Below are 21284 nucleotides of genomic sequence, written 5' to 3'. Positions count from 1 at the left end.
GCCTCAGTCGTCGTCTCGTTCATCCTGTTCGCTCTTTACTGACGTCTGGACTGTTGCAGAGATCAGGTTCATTTTGGAAAATGATGCTGAGTGACAAAAAATTATACAGTTTGAACCCTGAGGGCTGAGATTTGTTGGGAAATTAACTTTTAATTAAAGCAATCAGAACAGAGGCTAAAAACAGTAGCTAAAAACTTACATTATTGAAGTGTAACTAAAAGCGCTATAGCTTTTAAAACTGTAGCCAAAAGCTAAAATAAGCAAAACAGTAGTTAAAGCAAAAAAATAGCTAAACCGTAGCTCCAAGCTAAATGTAGCAAAACTGTAGCTAACAGCTAAAATTAGCAAGACAGTAGCTAAAATGAGCATAAGACTAAAACAGCAAGTTTGAAGAAATTTAAAACATATCTATGTATTTTAAATGGGGAAAATTTGTGTAAATAGTTCAAAATGTATGAAGAAAAGTAACGGCCCACCGTTTTGGATCGAGCCGAACCTTTTTGTGTATGATAGGTTAAAACAGCGGTGTGGACATCTCGGAGGTGTCTCTTTTGGAGCAGGAATTCCGCGGTGATGTGAGGACGGTGCCGCCGATGTTTCCGGTTCACGGCAGGTTCCTGGACATCCTAACCAACTTCCTTTTCCTCTGAGGGTGACAGACGAGTATCGGTCAAATCAATGAGAGCAATGCTGGCAAAGAAAAACGACCGACTGCAGTCGATCGTGGTCGCTAATGAGAAGTTAATAGTCGCTGTCAGATCGTTACGCAGCTTTCAGCATCGCTCAGTAAAGACTTGAGTCAGAGGAAATATGGAATAAATTCAAACTCGGTTTTAAAAATCATTGAAGTTTAATAATTTCAAGCTGAAAATAGAAACTTAAAGAAATGAAAATCCTTGATTTATGCCCACAAAGAGTGGATGTGGACTTCTGGGATAACTGTGTTTTGTCTTTTTATTATTGCTGTGGGTTTTATTTAAAAACCTCAGTAAAGTTTGCAAGAACAGAACCCAGAACTCAGTGTAGGAGATGTTTCGGTTGTTTTTTATTTTTTGTTCTTGATCTTTTGACTAACCCGGCAGACTTTAACACAACACATGACCTCCTGGACTCCCATGTCCTCCTTTTATTATTCCAGCCCGATAGTTTAGAAACGCTTTAAAGATGTTTATCTGAGAGGAGGAACACACTTCAGCTGAGAGACGATGTAAATATCTGTCATGTCGTCCGTGTTACACAACAGGATCATCTTCTGAGCTCTGTTACCGTCATGGGTTAAGATTGTGGATTATTTGCAGACTATTTACTTTGAGTTGAGTCATTCCTCAGCTCTTTACCAAAGAAGGAGAAAAACCAGAACTGAAGAAGGACAAATTGGATCAAGTTAACCAAACAGACCTGTATTCTTTTAAACATGTAAACAGCAGAAATGTTCTTTGTTTAGGATCTAAGTGATATAATAACCTCACATTCCTGCAGGGCAGACCTGCCTCTGACTCAGGCTTGTATTTATGAAGTCTCAGCTCTTTGATGCAGGAAATTTCGGATTGTTTTCCTGAAGATTTGTGAGCAGCGCCTGGCCAATGAGAGGGCTTGTAAATTCTTGGCTGAGGTCATTGTTTATTGGAATTTACACGGGTTTGGGCTCATGGCTTTACTTTTTTCTTTTTTTCTTCCTTCTTCTTTTCTGAGCGACTCCCTCTGTCTTTTAAAGCTGCGCTGCCTCTCCACTGACCAGACACACACACACACACACACACACAGCTGCTGCAGAAGGACTGATCTGCTTCACAGAGGTGAGTTTTATTTTACCAGCTGCTGTGTTTGTCTTAGATTATCAAACAGCTTCTGCATTAACCAGGGAACTAAAAGTAAAAAAGGAAAGAAGTTTGTCTGTCTTATTTAAAGACAGTCTTCCCAGCTGTTTTCTTTTCTGTTTGCATTCATTTCAATCAGGAACCAATAAAACATACATAGCTTGTTATTTGCATCTAATTTCTGTTATTTCATCTGATTTTGGGGGTAATTTGGTGTCACTGCAACAGGTGGTGACACCTCCAAAATGTTCAGCTCTTTATGCTTCATCAAACAAATTTAATTCTGTCTCAGGCCTCTTTATTGTCTGCTGTCAAAGGTGAGAGGAGATTTTTTTAATGTCTTTACTCATGTGTGTGTGTCCTTAGCAGCATACCTCATGAACGATTGGAGACATTTTTAATTAAACTCATCGGATAAAACTACAGTTGATTAAACTTTGAGTTAATTCAGTCTAAGATGGCAGCCACAGTTATAACTTTAGCTCCGACTCAGTCAATTTTACAGATATTGAGGTGAAATCTGGTGTGGTAGTAGCTGAGAGTCATTCACAGCCGGTCATCTCGCAGGATCACATGAGAATGTATATAACCTTTGTTTTCAAGGATTCACCAAAACCTTGAAAATCTAATGCCTCATTTCTCAGCAGAAGCTGATCTGAAAACTCTGGCGGGCGATATGCATTCCTTAAGGAGGAATCTTAGTGTTCTCAGAGCCGAAGAACAGTTTGAAGAGATGATGAGGATGAGGATGATGATAGTGATGGCTCTCAGGTGTTTCCTCCACCGTCTGACATATTTTCCTTATCTTAATGTTTGGGTTTAGAGGAAGGAGCTCGTTCAGCTGCTGACATGAACAGCTGATTCATGAGAGCAGGGTTAAAGTAATTAACTGCTGTTCATCATAAAATCTGTTCAGGATTTTATCCACCGGACACCGTGGTGTTTAGCTGCAGGGCTGCTGTGCAAAACTGCATCAAATTCTTGTTATTATGTTTCTGGGTGATATTTGCTTCCTAAGCTTCTGTCTGTGTGTCGATAATAACACACCGAACCCAAATGTGCTTCATGTGGCTTCAGGGCTTGAGGCTATAGGATCTCCTCCCTTCTCGTTGGAGCAGCTGCCAAACCAAATGCATGATGTCATTTAGGAGAGGTTATGGTCCCGTTTCTGGGACTCCTTGTGCTTCCAGTATGACTTCACCCTCCTCCCAAAACAGAAAGTCACTAAATGTGCAATGAATCACTCCAAGAATGCTACTATTTTTTCCACACAAAAGGGCTTCTTGAAGCAATTTGTGAACCACTTTTAGGACTCGGGGACAGAGTATTAATTCCTTACAGATGGTGTATGGCAGTGATCATCAAGTGGTAGCCCGTGGGCCATGTCTGACCTGGGATGGCTGGGGTTCGGGGCACGGAGGGGTTAGGAGGGCGTGCTTGTATCTGCTCACGACTGAATGAAGGATGGAAAACAACGTGTAAAGGGGGGAAAGTACCAATGTATTTAAGATATGTTGCATGTATTTGTTTTTTTAAAGCAACCCACAAACATCAGACAATAATAAAACAATTCAACGTAATCAGTTTTAGTAATGTTTCAATATATCGATTTATGTGAGACTTTATCCATCTGGCGGGTTATTTGATGCAGAATCTTAAGGCTGTTCATGTCCCACTGGTTCCTCCTTAAATGCCAATTAAATGAAGATAAAATGTTTTTCTGTATTTTAATAATATCATGCTGCTTGAGGTGTTTAAATGTGTGCATCAGTGATGTCAAACACAAAGTTTTGTCCACAATATTTGGTTCAAATCTTTTTTTCTCATTTGCAATACTTGTTTTTTTCCATATCTTTTATCCTCATTTTACCATTCCAGTACAGTGACTCAACAAAACAACCAAAGCTTTTTATTTAAAATTACAAACAAGGACATTTATTGTATTGAACATGAAAATAAGATGATATAAAAATTGATATAAATAAAAAAAGCTGACATAACAAAGTTTTCAAACATTTTTAAGACAAATTGACTTCCTAATACTCAGCATCTGCGCCTCACTTGTGCTGATTAACAATAACTGTTGTGTATAAATGACTAAAGCTGAAATTAAAGTTGGAATACTGGTTCATTTTCCCTCAGAGTCTGAACTCTGAACTTCAAGCTAGAAAGCTGTGAGGCTTTTTAGTTCTTATTCTAGTCTATTGTATTTTTTTACACTAAAAGTTGGCAGAGAATAATTCTAAGTCCTGATATCTGGTGTATAATTTATAAAACTCAAATGTTGTTGTTGCCTGGGAGGTCTTGCCTACCGAGGCAGCAGTTTATTCAGGCAGCTTTTTGTTGAACAGACAGACTCATCCTTCTTGTTTTTTATTGCAAACAAGGCACAGAGGAAATAGCTGAAGGGTGTGCCTCGGTGCTGGTGTCCATGTTGATGGAGCGCGTGCTGCAGCGCTCTCACCGGACTCCTAAATAGGCAATGCTGCTTGTTTCTCTGTGTGGGCTGAGCCAGCTGGGTGGAGGCGACGGCCCTCCTCCTCCAGCCCCAGACAAACAGCCGAGCACCTGAGGAGACACGAGCCACGCAGATGAAGATTTATAGAGAGAGGTGAAACTGTTCCTGTTTATTCAGTGGAGAAAACCCTGAAACAAACAGACCCTTTAAGCGTTTAACACCACAGAGCGAATAACCTTTGTAGAATGACCCCAGTCGGATTCATATGAACTGTTTTTACACATTAAACAACAAACTTTACAGCTGCTGAAGTGGAGATTCTTCACGTGTTGCGAAAGATTTTAAAGGAATAGCTCAGACTTTTGAAGTGGGGTTCTGTGGAAAGGATTTGAACCTTCATCGGTTGTAGATTGCTCTTCGTACAACCTCGGTTTGGAGAAATAAAGTCAAATTCTGAGCTGGAGGCAGAATTGAGTCCAAAGTGGATCACTGCCACCTTACAGCAGCTCACATCGAAAAACATCTCATCACAGTTCAACTGTTTTATAAACTTTTTAAACCACCGTCAGTTTTAAAATACAGAGTTATCCTGGCAGAAATAAAACCAAATTCCTGCCTCAGACTGCACCTGCTTTGCTACAGCCACCTGCTGCTGCGTCTGCCTTTATTTGTGCTTTCAAATAACCAGGGAGTTCAAATGAAGTAGCCATTTAATGTGAAACTGACAATAATGTCAAGATTTATATGTATAAATAAGGGGTTCACACGCACTCTTATGAAACTTAATTGTTTTAAAATAGCATCAATCCATTTTTGTCCCTAAATTAAAATAAAAACGTTCTCAACTCAGCTTGATGAGAAGAAAAGAGTAAAAGAAATAAAGTCGAGGACAAAACTCTGCCACCTTTTTGTTGCTTTGATTCTTTAAGTATTGAGGAAAAACGACATGCCAGAAACTAAAATGCACCTTCATGGTTTTTCTTTTCAATTCTGCAGCTTGCATTTAATTATTTTCCTCTCTGCGGCTGACTCTACGTATCAGCAGGAAATGACTCGTTCCTGTGTTTGAGCCCAGCAGGAATCTGAAGTGCACACAGACCTACACTAAGAGCTTCATCAGACAGTATTTTGTGTGTGAACGTGTGTCCAATCACCACCCTTTAGTTTGGGACACTTTAAAGCTCCCCTCGTGGCCTTTTGTCCACACATTTTTAACCTTGGCATGTCTGGGTCTTGCAGCCGGATTCTGACCTTATGCCTGTGTTCTGACACAGCTTTCTGGTGTGTGTGTGTGTGTGTGTGTGTGTGTGTGTGTGTGTGCCCGGTGAGTCACTGTTCCCCTGACAGAGATAACGTGGCTCAGGCTGTCTGCCTACTAACCAGATTTGGAGGCTGACTGAGCCACATGGAGCTTCAGAGCGAGAGGTCAGGCTGGGGGACGGAGCTCTTTGGCTCAAAGATGAAGCTTCTTGTTGAACGAGGGCGGCTGTTTGTTCCAGCCCCCCCACCCCACCCCCTCAGTGATTTGATCTCATTTCTTCAGGAAGTACAGGCAAGATATCTTGTTTTCCAGGAAGCCTGGAGAAGAGATAGGCTTGTGGGCAACAGACAGAGTCTGTTTCTCATGTCTAATCCAGAAACAACAGTTTTTATCGGCTCAACTTTAAAACCTGTCTGTTGTATATTAGTTGCATTGTGACCTACCCTACATGTTGCACGAGTTCTTCATGCTGGTTTCTTTCTACATCAGGTCAGAGTTAACAGGAATCTAATGATGGCTGCAGATGAGGCTGAAAGCAGACAAACATGCTTAACAAACCAGGGGAATACGTTGGACCAAAACAAGAATTCATTTGACTGGCTTTAAAGAGTGAAATTAAGTCATTCTTCTTTCTGACCACTTTTTGATCCAAGTTTCTGGTCTGTTTCTATAAAATAGAAAAGCAAATGTTTGAACGCACCAAAACAACCTTTAAAAAAAACAATCATACAGGCTTTTAAGATGAGCCATATTAAGATCAACAGTTTCCAGAAACATCATGAAAACTGTTGGGTTTTGTAGTTAATTATGGCAAACCTGTGTACCTTAATAGAAAATACAATTTATGCACATATTATCTTCAACATCATGCAATAATTCCAGTTTAAATCATTTCCTACAGGTTTTTTTAGGTCTTTTTTTGGAAAACTCACCAACACTGAAGTGTGAAAAACAGGAATTTTGATAAAAGTAATTTAAAAAATTGCACAAACTCAAGTTGCAAAAATCCGTGTAACATGAAGGAATGAATGATTAAATCACCCTGATAGAAAAAAACACACAAACATCCAAAAAATCCCACATCTCCACCTGTGAAACACATGAAATTAAGAAGTGAAACATATATTGTACTTCTGTTTCCTGTGTGGTTTTGGAACATTTTCAACATGTTCGAGGTCACATGATTTCCCACATGCAATCATTTGTTAAAAAAAAAAAGAATAAAATTCATGGTAAATTCCTGTGGTTTTTCTGCAAGAGCAGAACATATTATTGTGCAAAGACAAGTAAAAATTCAATCTGATTTGAGTGTTTGTGAAACAGGCAATCCAGACAGGATGAAACGAGAGTTATTCTTCGGTAACACAGAGCGGTTCCTCTTCCTCGGGAGGTATTTGTTGGCTGCCAGTCGTGGCGCCTCCCTGCGCATTAATTAGTCTTTGTGGGTTTAATCTAATTGGACGACAGATTAGAAAAGAGGGACAAATGTAATTCTGTGTTCTACGGTAATGGACCAAATCAAATCTGTAATTACAAGCAGATGTCCTTTCAAGAAGCAGCTCCAAACACACACACACACACACACACAACCATACACACATCACATATTTCTTCTATACATTTTTGGAGACCCATTTATGAACCAAAAGCTTGAACTCATTCTGGCTTTAAAACTAAAACCAACTGTGAGCTTTTAACATGAGAAGCTGCGGTCGATGACAGTAATCCTGATCATTTTCCTACACTTTTGATAAAATCCAACTTTAAGCCCCTATAAAAGACGATAAAACGTAGAGAATAGATGGATGGGTTGGTATTGTTGATCCTAAGAGGAAAGTAAATCCTTGTTTTTCTGTTTTTAAAGCACATCTGGCTACATGGAGATTCTTTTCTTTTCTAGAGGATGGGGTAAAACAAAAATCTGTAGTTTTAAACAAATATAATGTTGCTCCATACGGCTGGATTTATCAGGTTTTTTTGTATAAAATTAGACATGTATTTACAGATTGGGTTGAGCTCTAACACATCAGGATCCAGTAAGATTAAACATCTAAACTAAAGACCACAGATTTATAGAGTTGAATATTTAAAGCAGTAAAAGAGTGGATTAAAGCTCATATTATGCTAATAACCTTAAACTGAGGTGCTGTTCTGCTTTCAGGGATGCTTTAGGTGTTGCTTCCAGCTGTGGTTTAGTCTCTCTTTGAGTAAAAACCTGCAGGATAACAAAACTGTTTTCATTCATTTCTGAAAAATCTAATTCAGATCTTCAGCTCACCACAGCGGCTCGTTCAGTATGAATCACATCTTATAAAAGCCAATCCGACATGTGTCCTGTTCACGTTCTGAAGAGTTTAACAACATTTCATATCAGGCGGAGGGAGTATCCGTTATCCTCGGCGGACAAAACCTTTAGATTGTGTTTTCTCTTTTTTTAAACGTCTGATCTTACTGCAGAGGAATCCAGTTTGTAGCCCCTAATCTGCCCTCGCACGCGCTCTCATCCTCTCTGTTCGCCCACGCATACCCTAAAAAGGGCAGGAGGGGTGAAGGTTGGGTTTGGATGTGGGGTCAGGGCTTTGTTTGGGTCACAGAGGGGTATAAACAGGCCTCCATCACTAAATGATGCTCCAGGTTTCTTGGTTTGGCCCTCTGTGGACGTTACATCGCCTGCTTTGTTTTCCTGCTGCCTCTCTGTCTGCCTGACTGGAATCAAACATGACTTTCTACAGACACTCAGGTAACAAAAAGGAAAGATCCTGATACTCCTACTGCTTAAATTCTTAATTTATCTATTTTTTGTAGAAAATATTAATCTTGTGAAGAAGTAGGAGCGTTATTGATCAGTTTAAACCAGATTTTTTTTCCTAATAACACAAGTTTACTCAGCTTTTCCAAACGTTTGCTGATGTTCCATCACGACTAGAAAACTTGAATAATGCTGTCTCTAAAAGTTTAATTTTCTTTCCTGCAAATTCTGGAGCTATTTACAAGTTTTACTTTGAAATTTATTCCCTCTTACTGCCAGAAACAAAACCTCAGATACAAATATAGACTTAAAAACTACAACATTGTGATTTTTCTTAAAAATACCTGACGATTTCTTGATTTTTTCTCAGTGTTAGTGAAATGTAAACCGCCATCCCTGCAAAATGGCTTGTGGAAGAGCTTAAATGTCAAATCATTTAAAAAGAAAATCTACTTTAATTATAAGGAATTAATCAAACACTTCATATTGTGTCGTTTACAGCACTATATTATCCTCAGTTGTTGTTTTTTAAACACCTCAGAGACGTTTTGGTCATTTTAAAACAGGAAGTAGAAACTTATGAAGTGATTTGATTTTATATCTTAGCCTCATTTATGTACAAATGCATTCATGAAATAATGAAAATCTGTTGGAAATGAACAGCAAAGAGTGTTGCACTTGAATGTCAAAATAAACTTAATAAAACTCTGTGGTTATCTTTTTAAAAGATATATTCACCCAAAAAGGGTCTAAAAATTAGTTTAAAATCATGAGTTATGAAGTGTTTTATTAGTACAGAGACTTTAAACTATTTGTTTTGTGGTAAAATGGACTAAAACTGAACTTGTGATTTGTGTTTATACTCTATCATTGTAAAAAAAAAACATAGCTCCATTTAGTTCCAGCTCACTTTGTAGCTTTTGAACATTTTGTAAAGTTAAAGAGGCAGGAAGCAGAAGCCTGACTTGCTCTCTGGGTCAGGCCGCCTTCTGAGTCACCTCTCAAACGGGACCCGCCGTGACCTTTTCTCACTGCAGAGGACTTCCCTCCCAAAGAGGCCAATAATCCCCTCCCTCCGTGGCTGAGGGGTCGGGGCATGCCATGCGGACCGCCTGTTCGACAGGTGCCCGCTCCGTTCGCAACAAAAGCTTAAAATGCTGGACGGGTTTCAGCCGGAGCCACAATGGTTTGAGTCCCGGCAGTCACTCAGCGTTCTTTAAATAAAGAGTTTAAAATAGATCTGCGGGGCCAACTGATAGCTGCTGAGTGTGTGATGTGACAGGCTTGTGTTGGGTTTTCCTGTTGATTGGAGGCTTTGGCTCACACATCCATCCATCCACACTCAACAGAAGCACATTCCTCCCTATGGGAGGCTCAGCTTCTTCACATGGCTGTTTACTGCATCCCTCTCAAATAGCAACAGTCCCCTTTTATAAATATTTTCCTGGTTCCTATGGCTACTAGGACTAAATGTCATTCCAACCATTGTTTCGTCCTTTGCCCCTGTTGTTGGCGATTAGATCAAAATACCTGCTGCGCTGTTTGTGTTCAGCTGCTTTACAGTGATGTAAATAAACCTGGGTTAGTCTGCAGTCCAACAAGCACTTTAACATTAAAAAACACTCTCTCTGGATGGGACTTCTGGTGGAAATGAAATGCTGATGAACGCACTTATTTACACAAACATTTTCGATCAAATGGCCCATTTAAAGTGCTGACAGGCAGTGTGAGGCAGGGCCGACCGATCCAAACACTCCAAACACTGAAGATTCAGCCTTTAGGCTCTTCAAGGAGAGTCTGCAGGAAGGGACAACAAGCAGACGTGTGTGAGCTGCTGGTTTACCTCACTCACACGGCTCTCATCAGTTTGGTATGCTGCTAAGAGCCGGATCTAACAGCATCTTTATGAGAGAACGTGGAGAAAAACACGGGCTCCTTGTTACAGACTCAGCTTCTGGCGTTATTTTAAGGTACAGCCGTTTCTAACGAGCTTTTAGGAACACTATTATACACAACGCTGAGAAAAAGCGTTGAATTACCGCTCAATTTAAAAAAATATTTTGCTACCAAGGAGCCAGACGTGCTAGTAATCTTTTAAATTGCTCTGATTAACCGTTCCTCAGAAGGTCTTTCAAAGTTTTCCCTTCACCGTTCGGCTTCCTTCTCCCTCGATTTCAGTCCGGTTCCCAAACATTTTCAGAGGAATGCTTTTAGTTTAAGCCACGTAACTTTGACCTATGAATCATCCGGGGATATAAAAAGGCTCCTAAACTCAAGAGAGGAACCAGCGCTGTGTCAACACTCGCAGACATGGATAAATGTGCTGGTAGCCTTCCGCAATAATCAGAAACTCAGCTGATGAGACTGGAGCCAAAGAGCTCCGGCTGTCTCTTGTCGGCCCCAGGAGCTTTGGGCCCGTTTGGCTGTTTTCTGTTTCTCAGTCAGTAGTGGAGCCTCCCGGGCTTTTCTTCAGTGGAGCTCTTCATGGTGCGATCAGAAAGTCGGCTCTTTTTCTACCATCCTCAACATGTGTCTGATCAACCTGGGGCTGCAGTCCGTCTTGCGTCCACATCCTGGGAGGTTGTCTGCAGTCCCACGAACCTTCTACTTTTTAACAATGCAAGGATTAAGTCTCTTTAAGGGTCTGTACTATTTTAGTAAATCTTTGTCAAATAAACAACAAATTGTGTCTTCTTTTTGTTTATCACATACACATTCTCAGATACAGCTACACAGTTTGAACTGAATCCCTTTTCATGAGAAATGAAGCAATGTTGCAACAAAAAACTTGGCAAAAAAAACAAATTTTAAATAAGATCTTTAAGCACTTCACTACTTTTTAAGATTTCCCTGGATTGTTTGAGTCTTGGCTGGATTAGAAAAGGCCTCCTTGTCTCCACCTGTTCCTTTAGAGTCAGTGATAACCGACAGGAGCTCGTTAAAATCCACAGCTCTCATTGTTTTTGTTTTTGTTTTCCCCTCAGGGCCCAGGAGTTACCTCACCTCCACCATGACCGATCGCTTCGACTGCTACTACTGCCGTGACAACCTGCACGGGAAGAAGTATGTGAAGAAGGATGAGAAGCACGTGTGCACCAAGTGCTTCGATAAACTCTGCGCCAACACCTGTGCAGAGTGCAGGCGCCCGATTGGAGCAGACTCGAAGGTAAGAAACGAATACAGGAGTGAGAGACAAACAAACAAATAAACAAACGTTGTCTTCTTCTTTCAGCTGTTCCCTTTTCAGGGGTCATCCTCCTCCATCTAGCTCTGTCTTCTGCATCCTCTGTCCTCACTCCAGCTACCTCCATGTCCTCTCTAACTGCATCCACACGTCTCCTCTTTGTCTCTTTCCTGGCAGCTGCGTCTCTAACATCCTTCTACCAATATAGCCACTGTCCCTCCTCTGCACATGTCCGAACCATCTCAGTCTGGCCTCTCTAACTTTATCTCCCAGTCCTTCAACCTGTGCTGGACCTCTGATGACCTCATTCCTCATCCTGTCCGTCCTCGTCCCTCCCAAGGAGAACCTTGACATCTTCAGCTCTGCCACTTCCAGTTCTGTCTCCTGTTTTTTTTTTTAATCAGTGCTACTGCTTCCAAAACAAACAGGAAAAAAAGAGACCCGTTTACATTCAAACTCTTTCTTGTGCGCTCAGGAGCTGACCCATAAGAACCGTTACTGGCACGAGGACTGTTTCCGCTGTGCCAAGTGCTACAAGCCGCTGGCCAGCGAGCCGTTCAACGCCCGGGACGACGGCAAGATCATGTGTGGCAAGTGTGGCTCGAGGGAGGATGGAAACCGCTGCCAGGGCTGCTACAAGGTGGTGTTGCCAGGTGGGCCTGACGTTACATTTGGTTGTTAGGGCTTTAATGTTCATATAAGAAATATGGTTTCACAATGTTAGACGGAAGTAAATGAAAAAAAGGAAATCATACTTTACGGTAAAGTACAATCTGGCACCTTTATTTCTAACCACTGGTTGTTGCATGTTTGATTCAGGGTCCAAGAATGTGGAGTACAAGAACAAGATGTGGCACGAGGAATGCTTCAAATGCTTTGAATGCAATCAGCCAATCCGCACACAGAGTTTTGTGACCAAAGGTGATGACATCTACTGCCCTCCTTGCCACGAGAAGAAGTTTGCCAAGAAGTGCTTCCACTGCAAGCAGGTACATGTTTCGCCTCCAGGAAGCCTGGCCTCGGCAGAACGACGAACCTCTCAGTCCCGTTGTGTTTGACGTTACGGTCTCTCTGCCTCCTTGTTCAGCCCATCACCTCCGGAGGGATCAGCTACCAGGACCAGCCCTGGCACTCCGAGTGCTTCGTGTGCCAAACCTGCCGCAAACCTCTGGCGGGAACTCGCTTCACCTCCCACGAGAACCACGCTTACTGCGTGGACTGCTACAAAAGCGACGTGGCCAAGAAGTGCCACGGCTGCAAGAACCCAATCACAGGTCGGGCCGCGGATACAGAGACATATTATAACAGCGGCGTCCAATCCTGGTCCTGGAGGACCACTGTCCTGCATGCTTTAGGTGTTCCTCTGATTTGAATGAGTAAGTGATTACCAGGCTTCTGCAGAACTTGAAGACCTGCTGAAGAGCAGAGAGACATGTAAAACCTGCAGGATGGTGGCCCTCCAGGACCTGGATTGGACACCACTGTATTATAACTAGAGACAGGGCAGGAAGCTGAAAGTTGAAGCTGCAAAGTACAAGCCCCCCCTAGTGGCTGGCTGCAGTCTCTTCATGTAAATAAAAGGGACATAGTTACTGTTTTCCTGGATGTGATTTTTTTTAGGAGTATTCTGTGTTGCAAATCTTATCCTGTGTTCAGAAATACAACCTAGCTGCCTGAACCTTTCAGTGTAGCACGTGAACACCTTATTCAGCTGAGATGAGAGGATGAGGAGGATGAGGAGGAACAGACGCTGCAGTACAGCCTGGATACCTGACTGTATCTAACCAGGCCGCTCACGCTCACTGACGTTAATCCAAACTCACAGCATTGTCTCCATTTCTGCAGGGTTCGGCCATGGAACCAACGTGGTGAATTACGAGGGGTACGCCTGGCACGATTACTGCTTCAACTGCAAGAAGTGCAGCCTCTCGCTGGCCAACAAGCGCTTCGTCATCAACGGGGATCACATCTACTGCCCCGACTGCGCCAAGAAGCTGTAAAATGACACAGTCAGCCGAAATCTGCTTCAAGTAGAAACATCCAACAAGTGCCTCTTTGAGTCACCCGTCGGAGTTCAGCTTTGATTTGAGAATAAGAAACAACTCGATTCTGTATTAGCATGCATGCAAATAGTTTTGTTGAAATTTCACAAGCTTTTTTTCCAACTTATTACTCACTCGTCTACAGTTCGTCTCAGTATTAAATATTGGATTCTAACGTAGCGCTTTTTTTTTTGTGAGATTGTGATCGTTTTACTGTAATGTTTCAAGATTTTTTTAGTGCCTTACTGGAATTTCTCCTAGATTAAATGCTGCTTCCATGCCGGCTGCCGCTCAAAAAGCTTTGACTAATAATCCGTCACGTCTGAAGGGTTCGAAAGGCTTTAGAGCGAATTTTAAACGCGTAGCGTCTTTGTGACTGATGCTACACAAGAAAAGTAAATAAATAGGACAAGCATGTATTCAAAACCTGATGTTTGATGCAAAACAATAAAAGAAAGTGATCAGCTTCTTTTTTCTTCTCGGCAAGAAACTGAATCATGACAAAAGGGTTCTTTTTTGCAAGACTTTATTGTTTTAACAGTCTGAATAATATCTGCTCTTTAGATATATTTACAGTACAGGTTTTATTTGTGGAAAGGGAGGTTGATACCAAATCTTCACAGAGTCACCCTGGTTGATTGTCAAGGCCGAGGTAAGGACACGTTTAGTCGACTGTAATGCATTTTTTAAAAAAAAAACAACAAAAAAAAAAACTAAATCTCAATCTAAGGCACCGTTCTATTATATCACTAGAGTCATTTCTGAGGACAAAAAGCTATCAGTTCTGTATTCGAGACCCGAAAGACGCAGCAGGATCTGGAAAATACACACAATATGAGTTCAAGCAGCGACTAGAAGAGCTCCCCAACAGGAGCTCCTCACGAGTGGACAGGGGAACAGGAAGAACCGTTTGAGTAAATGTAGTTCAGAGTTCAAACTAAACGGGAGAGAAACGTATCACAAAACCACAGGAGTTCTTATCCTCTACAAATATCACAGCTCTTCTAGTTTGTCTGTACAGTAAAGCTCCTCTGGAACAATCTTTGATAGTGCAGAGTCTCGTCTCGTAAGAGAACAGAGATGCTGAAAGCGAGCGGCTCTTAGAGATACAGTAAATAAAAGGACAGTTTACATTCACTGAGCTTAAAAATCAAAGCTCAGAGTCTTTTTCTGTACAGAGATTTTAGTTATCAAACGTAAAGCAAGGCAAAAGTCCTCCCACCTTGTATTTCTCACCGACTCGTCAAGCAGAGGGAGCTCGAACATTTCCACACAAGACAGGAAACAGAAATCACGCCTGAGCCAGGTGCTGAACGCGTTTCCTTCCTACAGTAAATCAGTTGAAACCTGAGCCGATGTGCCAATCGACAACTACTCACCGCCTAATTTGTTTTGGACAAAATATAAAACATATTTTGACGACATTAAAAGCACCATGAGGCACAACCATGACTCAGATCTTAGGTCAAAACGTGGCTCTCTGCGCCACATTATGCACTCGCCACGTTTAGGTAATAGAAAAGTTCCCCACTTGGCCTTTTGCTTTGCAGAGCACATGTGCTAGAGGGTTTGATGCAAATTTCTTTTTTTGGGGTGGGGGGGTCTCAGAGTAAACAAGCAGAATGCAGCCAACCTAAAACAACAAAAACCATTTAAGAGACTTCATTTATCCCCAACCTGAGCCGCTCCAACCTAAACATGGCTTAAATGACCTAATACTGATTAAATACACAACACAATAACACTTACATCTTCATACGCAAACAAACAGCCCATTTCTACGCTACAGAAGCTGAAATGCATTTCGTCAGAGGCAGCAGCTGAGGTGAGGAGCAAAACTGGACAAGTCACACAAGCAGAAGGCCAGACGTAAAACCAGATCAATTAAAACCGGGTTTTAGAGTTTCCAACAGTCCAGTTATGAAGCTCAGGAGCAGCTACACCTGCGTGGTAAATGAGTTACGGTTAATAAACAGTTGGGTGACCCAGATGTGACGGAGAGAAGAAAACCAGATCCAACTCAAGACTGTTGTGTAAATTACAAAACATGTTAGCACATATTAATTCTATTCACAGAAATAAAATTTAAAAATTAAAGATAGATCACAAACACCATTTCAACACAAAGCCGGAACTTTACTAAACTTTGCTTCGTCAAAAGTTTGAACTTTTCTTGTTTATGATGCCCTCTAGTGGCCAAAAACAGAAACAACAACAGGACATTGGGAGGAAAGCAGCTCTGAAACACAAAAGTGAGCAGAAACACAAACATGGAATCCACTCCCAGGTTTATGTGCATGAAACTGTGCGCGGACGAGCTTCGGCATTAATAATTTAGCATGAATTCGCACTTTAAAGTTGGGAAATAGAAGGTAAGGCCATGTTGCTGGATGCTGCCAAAAAAAAAAAACGCAGCCAGTCAAGTAAATTTAGACGAACCGCATGCAAAACATGAGGTGCTGAGTCCCACCCAAACCAGAACAGAGTGTTTTAACATAGATTTTCAGTAACTACATTATAATTTACATGACCTGATGTGCATTTGTCCTGGAATATTCTCATTAATCAGAAACAAAAAACACTAAACGTGAAAATAATTACAATAACAAAGAAGCAAAAAAAAGAAGAAAAATAATAAATTACAACAATGCACCTCTATCAAAGGCAAAATTCATACAAAACATTAAGTTTGGACACAAAACTGAAAATAATTAAGAACAGAAGGGGAAGAGGAAAGATACCTGGAGCAAGAATGGTGGAAGAATATGAAATAGTTCCCTGAAGCATGACGTTTTCTCATATATATACATTTTATTTGTTTCTTCCATGTGTAGGACGCAGATGTAGCACTTAGGGTGGTCTTTCCATTTCACCTTGTGCAGCTTCCATATGAAGAGGAGGAGGAGGAGGAGGAGGAGGAGGAGGAAGCTGTTTGGAACGAATAGAAGGTTCTTTAAAGGATCTCAGCTGGACAGGAACTTTTTTGGAGTGCAACTTTACGAGGCTCTTCAGCGACGACTGCAGCATCAAATTTCTGCAAAGACCAAAACAGAAGAGTAACAGTTTGGTGTAGGATTAGACGAAGCCGAGCGGTGAATGAGATTCCTCACCTGGCATGGCTTCTATGGGTTGATTGGAGGAATGCAGGGTGTTGATGGGGGTCCCCTTGTCCTCGAAGGTGACCCTGGTTCCATCTACGCTCCCATCACAGTTGATTAAAACCTGGTTACAGTCCTCGGACTCGACGAGGGGCCGGGTTTTGGAATGACCGTTAACGTCAATGAGCTCCTCGAAGCTCCACTGGTTTGACTTCCCGTTGAGACTCGAGACCAGCTCCGCCTTGGTGGAGTCCTGCTCGTTCAGGAACTTCGAGTCCTCGACAAGGTGGCCTTTAGGGACTGGGCTGCAGGGGGAGGAGGGAGGGGTAAAGAGACACTTAATGAGAACTGAGAGACAAACATCTGAAAGTAAGGCAAAACAGTTAGAGCCGTGATGAATGGAGTAAGGAGCCTGGTGTTAGCTTTCCTTAATCAATCCCACTGAGGAGTAAATATTAAACAGACAGTTCTCAGATCCTTCCAAGGTCTGAGAACTCTTCAACCAAAAGTAAGATAAAAATACTTAATAGTTATACTAATAATGGCCTTTGAAAATGCTAATTTTACCCTTCTACATTCAGTTTTATGTGATATGTGCTTCAAATTTCCTCCCACAGACCAAAAGCATGCATGTTAGGTTAAATGGTAACTCTTAAATTGTCCCTAGGTGTGAGTGAGAGAGTGAATGGTTGTTTGTCTCTATGTGTCCCAGCGATGGACTTGCGACCTGTCCAGGGTGTCCCCTGCCTCTCACACAGAGACTGCTGGGGATGGGCACCAGCTCCCCGCCACCCGAAATGGAGAAGCGGGTAAAAGAAAATGGATTAATGGATGGATGTGCTTTAAATTCCAGAAAAAGAGCAGCTCTAATAACTCAGTAGGAGCAGGTTGGAGTGTCTGCGTGTCCTCCGTCAGTAAATCACACGGAGACGTGTTTAAACCACAAGTACAACACTTCGCACACAGCCTTCCATCACTTCAGCAGCAGCACAAACTAAACAACCATTAGGCCTTCTGATAAATGCGTTCCAAGAGTTTTTCCAAGACATTTGTTTGGACTGTAAAGCGATATTTTTTAAACATATTTGTTATTTTGTCTATCCGACTTCCTGCCATAGATGCAGACTCTTATGGAAGTCTGGAGAGTTGCTGCTTTTTTTGAACCTTGAGGAAGTAAACTGGGAAAGTGAAAAGAACTGGAAGGGATGTATTGCATCAAAATGTAGAAAAATGACATTTTCACCACATTGAGAATCAGAGATAAAGATGCAGTCCACTGGCCTATTCCACACCTTGGAGTAAACTTTTGCCAGAAGACCTGACGGTATTTGTTGGCTTCATACCTCTCTGCCTGAGTCTCGTCTGTGCCATTATTATTCTCCTTGTCCTCCGTCTCTGACTGTCCGTTCACGCTGCCCAGAGGCTCTTCTCGGCTCATCAAGAGATCACCACAGGACAGATCTTTGTCATCCTCCACGGTAACGTCATCCGTTTCCACTACAGCAACAATACACAAGAAAAATCTCAGGTCATATAAACATTTCCCTCCAGTAACAACACAAAATATAAAAAAAGGCTTGTCCAATGAGCGGTTATGAGCAACCACGTCTTATTCAGACTATCTGCTCTCATTAATCATGTTTCCAACAACATCATCAAGTCGTGAGCAAATTATAACAAACCATTTATGTGTAATAAAAACAAACAACATATGTGGGAAGAAACTGAAAATTTTAAAGGCAGTGATGAGTTTCAGATATAAACGTGAAAGGAGGAAGACACCTACTTTTGGTTTCATCCATTATCTGGTCCCCACAGTCATCTTCATTCTCCTCCGAACCTTTATCATCATCTTTCTACACGTGAGAAAACGATCCGAGATGTCAGCGTAACAGCACAAGCATTAAATCAGCCGATTAAAGATGAGCTCACCTTTAAGGCGTTTTGGTCCCCTTTTCTTGTTCTCTTCATTATTTCATCGATTCTCTAACAATCAGAAAGAAACAGACCTTTTAATAAAGGCTTCATTTCACTCAGGTTTATATTAAATATTCTAGGTTTGTTACAAGATGACACTGAGCTAAAGAGACATTTTTTCTGTAAAATAAAAGTTTGAAACGGTTGTAGTTTTATTTTTTTAAAAAAAGAGCCTCAAATACATTACAAAAAGAAATAAAAAAGGACTCTTCTTCATATCATCCATTCTACCTTTTTCCTTTCCATGCGCTCCTGCTGGTTCTGCTGCATGATCCGGTCCCGTTCCTGTCGGACCCTCTCGGCCTCCTCCTGGGCCTTCGCCTCAGCCTCCTCTCGCTCCTTCTGGAGCTCGACCTGCCGTTTTGCTTCCTCCTCCGCCATCCTCACTCTTTCCTCCTCCGCGAGGCGAGCGTCTTCTTCTTCTTTAACTCTTCTCTCCTCGGCCAGCCTCTTCTCCTCCTCCAGGCGCTTCTTTCGAGCCTCTTCTGCTAAACGCTCCTCTTCCTCTTTTCGTTGTCTGAAGATTAAAAAAAAGGCAGCTTTTGTAATAAAACGGGTTTAGAAAAACAAAACGTGTCATGTTTGTCGACTAAATGCTTCCTCAGCTTAAGAAAAGAAATGTAATTCAACTTCTGAGGCACATAAATGACAAACATCTGTGATTTGTTGGATTAAGTTTTGATTTCTTGCTGTGTGATTACTTTTCAAAAACTACTGGTGGAAACGTTTACATCAACAGCGTTCTTGATACTTTGTTCTGACTGACGTTTCGGCATTGTATACATGGCAAAAATGACAAAAAGCACAATTCTTTGGGGAGACAAAGAGTCGCCTAAATGCTTCAATAATCTCACCTCTCCTCTTCTTCTCTCTGTATCCTGAGCTGCTCCTCTCGCTCCTTCTGCTCTCTCATCAGTCTGCGGTTCTCAGCCAGGATCTTGGCTGCCTCAGCGGCCGAGTTTGTGCCAGTTGTAGGTTTTGAGTCTGGCAGGTAAAAAAAAAAAAAAGCCAACATGGAAGATAAGTTTAGTACCTCCTGTCATCCGTTTATCAATGTTGCGCAGGCTCGGGGTGCAGAATCTGTCCCCTTTACTCAACAACAAATAAAGACTGAGAGGAGAGAGGAACTGATGGGGTAAGGAGGCTTGATGTTACAACAAAAGCAGGAAAAAATAGGCTCCTGCAGTGTCTCTCAGCTTTCACGTGATCACCTCTTATACTACTTATATTACATGTTTGACTTTTCCACAAACTGAACAAAAACACTCCCAGTTATACACAAAGATCCTCGTGTATAATCATTTTGCTTGTGTGCGCGTCCACGTAACGTTTCCCAGGCACAAAAAACGATCTCATCTTGTAGTAAACAGTTCTCTCCACAGGGTGGCAGAAGCAACCATAAATCCAGACCTATAACAGGATGTGACTCCAGCTGGGACTTAATGGATCTCCAACTCCACTCGGATTTATAGCAGCCAAAGCTGCTGCTGCCGCCACGTCAATGTGCGACACACACACACACAGACACAGAAACATTTCACTTTAATTATTTATAGTCTGTCTAATAGAAAGGCTGCATCAGCAGCCTGTCTTCAGACCAAAGTATCTCCTTTTGGAAGCTCACTGGGAGATTAGTAATGTCATGTTTTATTGTTAAAAACTGTTCAATAGCTGCACCACTTTTTTTAAATCAAGCACATTTACTAATTATTGTAGATTTAAACAATTTGTTATAATTTAAACACGTCATTTTAAAACCCTGAGAGTTGAATCAAAGAGCTTATTTCTTTGTTTTACTACAGCTAGCACAAGATCTATTTAGTGTTAATAGAAGAGGTGGAGAATAACTACAGAACGGTAGGAGTAGCAAGATGCCGTTGTGTAGAAACAATATATTGTTCACTGAAGATTAAGGGAGACCTGATTAATCACGGGTAATTGCTATGAACAAGATGTGCCAAAGCATAATAACAGAACGATTATGTTACTTTAATCTGTCAGAGTAGAAGGACGTTTGAACGTGATAGTCACAGTGGAGATGTATAAGATTTCAGCTCGTTTTGCAGGGTCAGCTGATTTGCTAAAACTGTGTCTGGATGAACCAGAACAAACACTGTAGTTGAGCCTGATTAATATTTAGAGTTTAAATCGCGTCACATAATTCCTTTTGTACTTCCCACTGCTCACAAACTCACCATCTTTGTCTTTGGTCTTGGTGGACTCAGAGGACTGCTGGGACACAGCCTGAACTGGACCTAGATCCTTGGACTTGGAATCCCTCTTTCTCAGGGTTGGGGGTCCTGTCGGAGTGAGGGATGGTTTCTGGATAGGCGGGGGCTTCGCTGCTGTGGGTTGGGGAGACGGAGGACGCTGTTTCATCGCACCTGGTGAAGGAGGACGCATCTTGGGACTCTGCCTGTTGGAGGACATATTCAGTGTCATAAATTTTGGATTGCAGTCTGTTCAACCTCTCTAACAACGTAAAAGTAAAATATGGAGTCTTACTTGTTTGCTGCTGGAGAGGGGGTCCGTTTCGGACTTGGATTGGGAGCTGGGGAAGGTGAGCGGTTGCGTAACGGGGTGGTGGATGGGGAGGAGGGACGCTGCCCCCGAGGTGATGGTGACTGCTTGTCTTTCTGTAATTGTATTTATTTATTTTTGAAACACAACAAACAGAGGCAAGAAAATACCTGAATTT

The 21284-nt window shown here is 41.7% G+C and overlaps 2 protein-coding genes across 13 annotated transcripts in view; one reads left to right on the top strand and one right to left on the bottom strand.

The window, feature by feature from the left end:
• The first annotated feature begins 1636 nt into the window (after positions 1-1636).
• fhl1a (four and a half LIM domains 1a) lies at positions 1637-13980 on the top strand. Of its 2 annotated transcripts, none has more exons than XM_017408320.3 (6): positions 1637-1796; positions 11270-11451; positions 11945-12122; positions 12289-12458; positions 12557-12743; positions 13315-13980. In XM_017408320.3, the coding sequence occupies exons 1-6, from the start codon at positions 1649-1651 to the stop codon at positions 13467-13469; spliced, it is 1020 nt and encodes a 339-aa protein (XP_017263809.1). In that variant the 5' UTR covers positions 1637-1648; the 3' UTR covers positions 13470-13980. The 2 variants fall into 2 exon arrangements, with proteins under 2 accessions (XP_017263809.1, XP_017263810.1); XM_017408321.3 differs by lacking the exon at positions 1637-1796 and adding an exon at positions 8121-8276.
• The window catches only part of map7d3 (MAP7 domain containing 3), a 27644-nt gene continuing 20046 nt past the window's right edge, over positions 13687-21284 (bottom strand). For all 11 annotated transcript variants that reach the window (XM_037977562.1, XM_037977563.1, XM_037977565.1 and 8 more), the window contains 9 exons: positions 21092-21222; positions 20782-21002; positions 19441-19570; positions 18818-19103; positions 18542-18595; positions 18396-18465; positions 17953-18106; positions 16622-16914; positions 13687-16545 (listed from right to left, as the gene is read on the bottom strand). In XM_037977562.1, the coding sequence (XP_037833490.1) occupies positions 16538-16545; positions 16622-16914; positions 17953-18106; positions 18396-18465; positions 18542-18595; positions 18818-19103; positions 19441-19570; positions 20782-21002; positions 21092-21222 (1347 nt within the window). In that variant the 3' untranslated portion in view covers positions 13687-16537. The remainder of the gene's footprint in view (positions 16546-16621; positions 16915-17952; positions 18107-18395; positions 18466-18541; positions 18596-18817; positions 19104-19440; positions 19571-20781; positions 21003-21091; positions 21223-21284) is intronic.

This window comes from Kryptolebias marmoratus, linkage group LG9, assembly GCF_001649575.2.
Source record: "Kryptolebias marmoratus isolate JLee-2015 linkage group LG9, ASM164957v2, whole genome shotgun sequence".
Lineage (NCBI taxonomy): Eukaryota > Metazoa > Chordata > Actinopteri > Cyprinodontiformes > Rivulidae > Kryptolebias > Kryptolebias marmoratus.
This window is presented reverse-complemented; position numbering and strand designations above follow the sequence as displayed.

Excerpts from the sequence above, each read along its gene's own strand:
- fhl1a (XM_017408320.3), top strand. The coding sequence starts at position 1,649 with ATGGCTTTACTTTTTTCTTTTTTTCTTCCTTCTTCTTTTCTGAGCGAC. Across the intron at positions 1,797-11,269 it reads GACTGATCTGCTTCACAGAG|GGCCCAGGAGTTACCTCACC; the intron begins GTGAGTTTTATT and ends TTTTCCCCTCAG. Across the intron at positions 12,459-12,556 it reads AGTGCTTCCACTGCAAGCAG|CCCATCACCTCCGGAGGGAT; the intron begins GTACATGTTTCG and ends CTCCTTGTTCAG.